The sequence below is a fragment of the Telopea speciosissima genome, chromosome 4, assembly GCF_018873765.1.
Source record: "Telopea speciosissima isolate NSW1024214 ecotype Mountain lineage chromosome 4, Tspe_v1, whole genome shotgun sequence".
In the NCBI taxonomy this organism is placed as follows: Eukaryota; Viridiplantae; Streptophyta; class Magnoliopsida; order Proteales; family Proteaceae; genus Telopea; species Telopea speciosissima.
In genome coordinates this window covers 18,652,493-18,661,133 of record NC_057919.1, presented here as the reverse complement: position 1 = coordinate 18,661,133, position 8,641 = coordinate 18,652,493, and the positions used below count along the sequence as shown (strand labels likewise).

General features: G+C 38.9%; 1 protein-coding gene across 1 annotated transcript; it reads left to right on the top strand.

Moving 5' to 3' along the window:
- The first annotated feature begins 2,528 nt into the window (after positions 1–2,528).
- On the top strand, positions 2,529–3,374 carry LOC122659045 (ethylene-responsive transcription factor ERF109). The gene has a single exon (XM_043854203.1). The coding sequence runs from the start codon at positions 2,529–2,531 to the stop codon at positions 3,372–3,374; it is 846 nt and encodes a 281-aa protein (XP_043710138.1).
- Positions 3,375–8,641: the final 5,267 nt, after the last annotated feature.

Below are 8,641 nucleotides of genomic sequence, written 5' to 3'. Positions count from 1 at the left end.
GACGCATTATGGCTGATCGCCAACCTATCACCACCCTTTGCCGGGATTATTGGGCTGCCGTCACAGTGTTTTGGCCGCCATTCGTGGCTTTCCCTTGAGGCAAAACCCTAAGGGTTTTACTGTTTTTTGATTTGTCTTTCCGTTGATTTAGGGAAGAGGGAATATTCCCCTATGATTCCCCTCATCCTTGGATCCACATCCTCTACTTCAAAGGTTGTACTTCTATCCTACTTCTATGAGCTCCCAATGTGCCACTTAGGTTTGACATACATCTAACGGTTGAGATTAAAAAAATTCAAAATTTTTTGAAACCCTCGTGACATCCTGTTTGAATCACTTTAGACCCCAAAACAAACCCACCCACCGGTTCAAACTCACCCAACCCAAACCCATCAACACATCTGAGAACCCAACGTCCCAACCTCTCCATCGAACAGACCTTCCCTTCTTTCTTCTTCTCTACTTCCACCAGAACTGCCGACGACGATACACCGGCTCAGATGTTGGGTGTATACCCAGAAGCTTAAACTTAGAGTTTTGAGGTTGAATTGAGGGGACCCAGCTCATTAAAAGTTGGAAGAAAAAGAAGAAGACCCCTTAGATTGAAAATAAAACTTCTGGGTTTCTATCGTGGGAACGAAATAGTTAAAGGGTTTGAAGAAATTAAGCTTTTATGGGTTTTGAAGTGAAGTTTGTGGGTTTGTGGTTGAAGGTTCTTAGTTGCAGAAACCATTAGAGAGGGAGAGGAAAAAGGGGGGTTGTGGAAGAAATGGAGCAGTGAGACAGTATATAAGATCTAAGGTGCCTCCAAGAAGATTAACGATCCCCTTTTCATCTTTTCTTTTTATTTCTTTCCTCCTCTGCTTTCATATACAGAGAACCAGTTTTGGTGCCGAAAATTTCCATTGAGAAAGTGGATTTTGTAGATTAAAGTTTTAACAGGAATGGAAAATGGCAGATCTGTTTTCTATGGCAGATCTGTTTTCTGTGTAAATCTCTTTGCTTTTCTATTGGCATCAGTGAGGAAAGTGCAAGAACAACTTACAAATGGATCTCCTCATTAATGTCCCTCATTTCTGCAATTCTGCATATAAGCATGGGGTTCAACATTTGGTGAGTTATACGCTATTGGTGACAATTAAAAACTAATTTTGGTTTTTTAGGAGCAATTGATCATGGAATTTGAGACGTAACAGCTCAGATTGAATCACAAAACAGATTCAGGTATTACTCCCCATTTACTCTCTCTCTCTCTCTTACATCGAACCCCTCTGAACATCGAACCTCTCTGCCCTCTGAGCCGGTGTATCGTCGGCAGTTCTGTTGGAAATAAAGATTGGAAGTAGAGAAGAAGGGAACGATGGTTTTGGATTTGGGAATTTTCTAAACGATATGAAACCCTTAGGTAGATGAGAAGTTTGGGTTTAGTTTGAGTGAAATGGGTTTGGGTTGATTAATCGAACTGGTGGGTGGGTTTGTTTTGGGGTCTAAAGTGGTTCAAAGAGGATGTCATGAGGTTTTCAAAAAATTTTGAAATTTTTTAATCTCAACCATTAGATGCATGTCAGGCTGGGTGGCATAGTGGGACCTCATGGAAGTAGGATGGAAGTACAATCTTTGGAAGTAGAGGATGTGGATCCCTCATCTTTATATATTAAAAAAAAAATTGGGGTTTTTAAATCCAAGGGTAAAAAAATAACTCTACATTAGTCAAGTGTAGTTTAAAATTTTAAATTTATTCAATTGAATGACATCATCATTTAACAGCATAAAACTATCGATATGGACTAATTTATCATATTAGGATCTAATACAAGAGTGAGTTGAGTATATTCAAAAACCAGAGGTGACATATAATTTACCCACTTTTTTAATTCGTTAGGGGTTGAGTAGTGATTTCGTATGGTCGTACTTCTAAATTTTGAAGAACCTCAGTGAGCGGTTAGCGTTATTTTTCCTATTTATATTTTTTATCCATTTCTTATAGCCCGAATTTTTTATATCCAGGTGTCATCAAATTTGACCTTTTATTGGATCCCCCCGTTCGGATATGATTGGGAATTTGGGGGGCCTTTTGCTCTCTTTGGCTTCTCGGAAGCCCCATATAAAAAGTCACATGCGAATGACAATCATTTCCATTCCCGATGCGCCGAAAGAGAGCCTTCGTCCATGACGTAAGCGATGAAGTCAAGCGTACTTTCCCTTTGGATCGCTGGACCCCACTATCGCACTAAAACTACATATACAGACCCCACGTTTCATTTCTCACGTGCCAGACGAATCATTCAGAAAACCGCAAAATAACTTCCCCAACCCCGCGTTTGAACTGTGTTGACCTGGCTGCCACGTAGACCTATTCCGTACTCTCTCTATCCCTGCAATACGCGTAGCAAACTATAAAACGCCCAACCTAGACGCCACTCTTCCCTCCGTGCAGTCCACCTTCGACTCTTCGCAACAACAACACTCCATCTTCTCTCTCTCTTTCTCCCAATTTCTCCTGCAATTTAACGAACAGAGAATAATTGATGACTGAAGAAATGGAGCTAACATCGAAAAAGGTCAAACAGGAATTCGGACCTAAATTCTCTCTCTCATTGCCTTTCACCAGCGAATTAGAATCCTCCATCATCGTCTCCGCTCTCAAGCACGTCATCTCCGGTGGAACCTGCAGTGACGGCGAAGACATTGTTCAACAATTCCTTCTTCCACCATTGGTCAACTCATCCGCCACTACATCTTCTTCCCCTATCATCATTAAATCAAGCCTTGAACTTGATCAAGAACAGAGTATACCTCTGCCGCTCCCAGAATCTGATAAGTGTGGATTATGCAAGATAGACGGCTGCTTAGGTTGCAATCTCTTCGGAGTTTCACAACCTCAGAAGAAGACTCGCAAGAAGAATACGAAGAAGAACTATCGGGGTGTTCGACAGAGGCCATGGGGCAAATGGGCGGCGGAGATTAGAGACCCTCATCGCGCTGTTCGTGTTTGGCTTGGAACCTTCGATACTGCGGAAGAAGCTGCCATGGCTTACGATAAAGCCGCCATTAAGTTCCGCGGTGCCCGTGCGAAGCTCAATTTCTCATTCTCTGATTATCAGAACTCAGAACCCCAAAACCAATCGCCGCTGCATCAGCAGGAAGAACCCAGGTCAGTAGTGGAGGAACAGCAGAAGCCGGTGGCGGGAACTACAAGCGGGAGTAAAAGGGATAGGGATTTATGGGAAATGCTGGAATTTGAAGACGACAACGCATTACAGAGTTGGATGATGACGACGACGACCAATGTCTCCGGCGAATTGCCCACTTCAACTGAACCTTTACCGCCGGCGACGTTTGATTTTTCCAAATTAGCTTATTATCCTCCATGATTTTTACAATTCAATTTAGACTATTAATCTCTCTTTTTATATTTTCTTTAAAAGAGAGACAGAGACTGTATTATTAGTTGATTTAATCATTCTTTACTTTTCAAGTCTGTACTACACTTGATCTTAGCCAAAAGGCCCAGAAAGGTATTTTAAGTGAAATATAAATATTAATTCTACCACGTGTCACTGTTAGGTATAGCGTAATTTTGGATTGAAAAAAAGGCTTATTAAAAAAAAATTAGGAGCCGCGTTTTGCACGTGAGGATTTAAGGGTGTGACAGTTGGAGTAGTTTTATTAGTTAGTTATAGTGGATTTATGATTCCTTTCTTGCTTCAGTTTTAGTTCGTAACCAAGTCAGCAAGTAGATCGGTGAAGTAGACTGGTCTCACTCACCGCGTTTCAGTTTTGTGGGACCCATCTCTCGGTAGAATGGCGGCTTCCTCGTGAATTCCTCGGTGATTTAAAAAAACAAAAACGTAATTGTGTTCGTACACGTGGGCCGGTGATGCTGGATAAGCTGATAGCACTCTGGCAACACACACGACAGATGAGTGATAGACACATGGCATTGGATGTGGGACCTGTGAAAAGACCAAAAAGAGTCCAACGCGGCCCAAGCCCTCAGAATGAATATCCTGGTTAGTTTGGAAGATAGTGGAATAGAGTCAAGATTTTTATTTTTTTGATAAGAGCAAATTTTATTGAAGAGAAAGGCACCGGTTGATCCTAATTACACATGTCAAGGATCCAACTATTGGAAGGAGGTCAAACTATCTTCCTTGCCAAAGATAGCAATTTCTTGGTTAGAGAATGAGTGACCCTATTCGCCTCTCTAGGGATCCAATGAAAAGAAGTGACAATGACTGTCATGGACCAGCCTGGCGTCTGGAAGGACGGTCTGCTCTGGTCTGAGAAGTGGGAACTCGCTTCCAAATTGAACCATTGGTATCAAGGGCCCCACACGATTCACTCCTATTACTAGTCTCTCCATTTGTGATTACAGCTTGGATCCCCTTATTATTATATATATATATATATATATATTATTTTTTTTTGAATTTAAGACATTTAAATCACGTTTTCTGATTTAATACAAATTGTTAACTGTCTAATGTTGAATTGACATGTTTCAATAATTCTCCAAAACCCCGCGTAATGACAATGGCATAGTTTTTTTATAACTATGACAACCCTCAAACCAAGATATATAGTAGTATTAATAACCCTTTTTTATCCTAAAAGAGACACTAGTGTTGTTGTTGCTGTTGTTTACCCCCACACACACACACAAAAAAACATAAAAAACTAGTCTTATTGAAGTCAAACCCCTGGAGAAGGTCAAACAAAGATGTAATATTTATTATATTCTATTATACTTTTATAGAAAATGATTTACATACTGTGGGTAGTATATGCTCTCTCTCTCTCCTTTATTATGTGGACCCTTCTTATATATATATAGGGGTGTTGTTCTCTGTGTCAGAGCGCATGCTACACCCAGGCACATGGGCAGCCTGTGTAGGGAGGCAAGGTGATCATTGTTCTCACCTCCATGTGAATATGTATTTTCTTCCATATATGTATTGGTTTGGCATGAAAGATGCCAATATATGCGGTTCATTCCTATCATATCATATTTAGGAGAACTAGGAGTGCAGATCAGGTTCTCGTACAAGAACCATGAGAATTCTCTCCCAATTTTTAAACCCTTTTTTTTTGTTGGGTAAGAGTTTCAAATCATCATTCTTAAATTTATTATTTTCCCCAAACTTTTTCATGAGATTAGTTTTTCAAGGTAGTTTGGTAGGAGAGGTTCTCCACGTCATATCTATTTCTACAATGAGACAAGTTTAATGTAGATGAAATTTTGTTGTCATGTAAAAACTAAGGTCTTTTGTTCATATGTCAAGTTTCAATTCAATCGGAATTGATTATATTACAAAATATAAGCTTTTCAAAATCCAAATTTTCCATTACAAATCATGCCTTGGAGAGGGTCAAACGACTCAAACCATGATGTAGTATTACTATACCTTTTGAAAAATGATGTATAAGTCTGTCCTCTCTCTCCTCCCTAACTATGTGATCTCCTTGTAAACGAATCATTAGGCACTCCCCTCTCTTGTGCCTATCGGTTTGGTGTGGGAAATGCTAATACATGTGGGTAACATGTAGACCCTCTCCTATACCTATTATACTAAGAAGAACTAATGTCATTGAAATCACGATATGTGGATTCCTCCCTTAATTTTAGATCAATATTCTTATTCCCCCCCCCCCCCCCTTTCTTTTCAATAGATTAATTTTTCAGGGCAGCGTGTCACGAGAGGTTTCCTTCATAGTACCTCTATTTCTACCACATGAAATGTCCAATGTAGCTAGAATTTTGTGGACGGATAGAACCCAACATTCTTTGCTCATATGTCAAGTTTCAACCCAAGCAGAGTTGACCACATGGCAAAATAAACTTTCTAAAATACAATAAAAAAAAAAGGTGAATCAAAAGATAAGGGAATATACCCAATGAATGGAAAGATATATGGTTGAATTTGAGTCTGAAATGTTACATGGTTGATCCATACCATTTTCTAGATATTTGCCATATCACTCATCCATGTGGCAAAACTAGATGATTGGTCAAGAGAACAATCCAAAAGAAACTCTTTACATCCTTAATATTTTATTAATTTTTCAAAAATCTACAAGTTTATATAATATCTCACATTTAAATCTCGTCTACTTCTATTCCCTATCCCCACTCTATTGCATGACTTGAAGGAAGTATTGTTGAACATCCTCCATATATATATATATATTTTTTGCAATCATAAAAGTTATATAAAATCTTATGAAGAAAGAAGACTGACAAACTAACAACAGCTGCCTAGCACAATTGGTGAGCTATGGTGCACTTCATGCCCATGCTCACTAGGGGGTCTCGAGTTCGAGTCTCCTGGCTATTACCTTCCCCCTCCTCCCCCCCTTAAAAAAGAAGACTGAAAAACTACGGTGATTGCGCCCTATCACCCAGACAGGCAGACACAAGAAGGGCTTATTTAAGCATATCTGCATATGTTTAGTTATTTTAAGGTGTTGTTTGGTCATTTAAGATAAATGTTGTTCCAGTATTTAAAGTGTTATTTGGTTATTTGAAACCTTGTTTGGTTATTAATAATGGTTTTTTTTTGGCAGTTTATATAATGCTTGAAACATAAGTAATGCTTATTTTGTGTTCTTGTAATCATATTAAATGTCAATTAATTTATTTGGTTTTGAATCGTCACGAGGAACTCTATTATGTGGAATAAGGACCTTTGAATTCATGACAATACACAATGTCACGAGGCACTAATTTATTTATTTTTTTGATGAAAAACATAACCATATATTAAAGCCCATGGGAGGGGGGGGGGGGGAGGAGTTTGTACAGATGTTTGGGGGTATGACACCACTTAAAAGTTAGTACTAAAGTTCTTTGTGAGTTCAGCAAGTTCCAAAAAACTAGTTAAAGTATTTCAGAGGATTATGGGGAGGGGGGGGGGGGGGGTTAGTTGTAAGAAGGTCAAAAAGTTGTTTGTTACAGCACCATATCTCCTTTAAGATGATATGTTCCGCAACCGTTCTCTTCCATCCTTGAAGAATACCACATAGCTCTGCTTCCATTTCATCTGTGGATGCCGTCCGATCGGTTCTGGTTAATGTTCTTTGTCCATTAATGAACATGGAAAATGTCCACCTGGCTCTCTTCCATTTCACGAGGCACTATTTGTTTCCCTAATATTTGTAAGAATTCAAATTGTAACAGAATTCCACATATTGTTGCTTAATTTAGACTGATTCCGACATCTTTTATTTAAAAAAAATAAAAATCATGGAGTCTAAATGTCGTGTATTTACAAGATTGTCATGAGAGGGATTAAAATTGTCACATTATTATCATTAATTAAATCCCATAAAAGCTATATCACAAGTAATTCTCTAAATACGAGAAAAGACATCATAAAATTGCAACTAATGTATAATTAAAATGATACTATTCTCTACAGAGAAGTGGCTATTTTTGTGTTCATGTAAATTGAAATGAGATAAGAGTGATAAACACCAAGATAGATTTAAGCTCACATGCAAGTTTATCTTGACATGATGCATTCTAGTCTTATCATTAAAGTCTCAGACCATTGTTATTTATAACTTTAACCCACAAGGTAAGTTATAATAAACCTAGGTTTGACACTAGAATTAGACTTGACTATTTTTTCATTATAAAGTTTCAAACAATGGCAACTTGAAGCTTTTGCCCGCATGCAACTTTGTTTTGTCACGAAACAGTAACGTGGGATACTTTTATTATAAAGTTTTAGCATGTTATAGTAATTATGTTTATATTTATTTGTTTTTGCAGTCTTGTTAGATAATTAATTTTTATTCTCTATCTTGAATGGAAACAACTACTTGGAATGGAAGAAGAAGGTTTCCCTTACCCTTGGGGTGCATGAACCTCAACTAGGCAATCTATGGTGAAGAGCCTTATGCTCTTACAGACTCAAGTACACCAGCCGAAGTTTGTTATGAAAAATGGGAGCAATCTATCCGCATAAGCTCGGAAAATTATATGAGAAAGAGTATAAGATGAAAAAGATCCTGTCAATCCGGGCAGCGTGCAACCATGTGCAGCACTTGAGTAAGGCGGTGCACATTGACCGCCTTACCCTTGCTCGGGCAAGACGTTTGGGTAGGGGTAAGGCAGTAAATGTACACCACCTCATCTCAGGTGCTGCACATGCAGCACTGCTATCCGGATTGACAGGAGCCGAGTCTGAGTATAAGAGGGTCGATACAAAAAGTGATAGAAGTATGTCCAACATATAATTTAACATTGGGTATTAAACACCCCCCCCACCCCACCCCACCCCACCCACGGTTTTAGTGTATGGTATCAGAACGTGTATCAGTCAACCTAGAAACCAATATGGTTTAGGATCGGTCATATCGGACAAATTTGCCCTTGATTCTCTTTTAAAAACAGTTTTTTTAGATCATTTGACCCCTTGATTGTATTGTATCCATGATACGGTATCAAGATCGATCATTTGCAAAACCAATACATATCACCCGATATCATACTAATACCTCAAACCATGACCCAACCCAACCCAAAATATTATGTGGGCCAAGATCGGGCTCAGTTCATCTCATAGTTCGAGAAGAACTATGTACATAGCAAGCACCAGTATCGTGTCCTTGTACAAGTACCCTCGAGGGCCAT

What these genes read in the sequence shown, in the direction of transcription:
- LOC122659045 (XM_043854203.1), top strand. Translation starts at nt 2,529, where the DNA reads ATGACTGAAGAAATGGAGCTAACATCGAAAAAGGTCAAACAGGAATTC.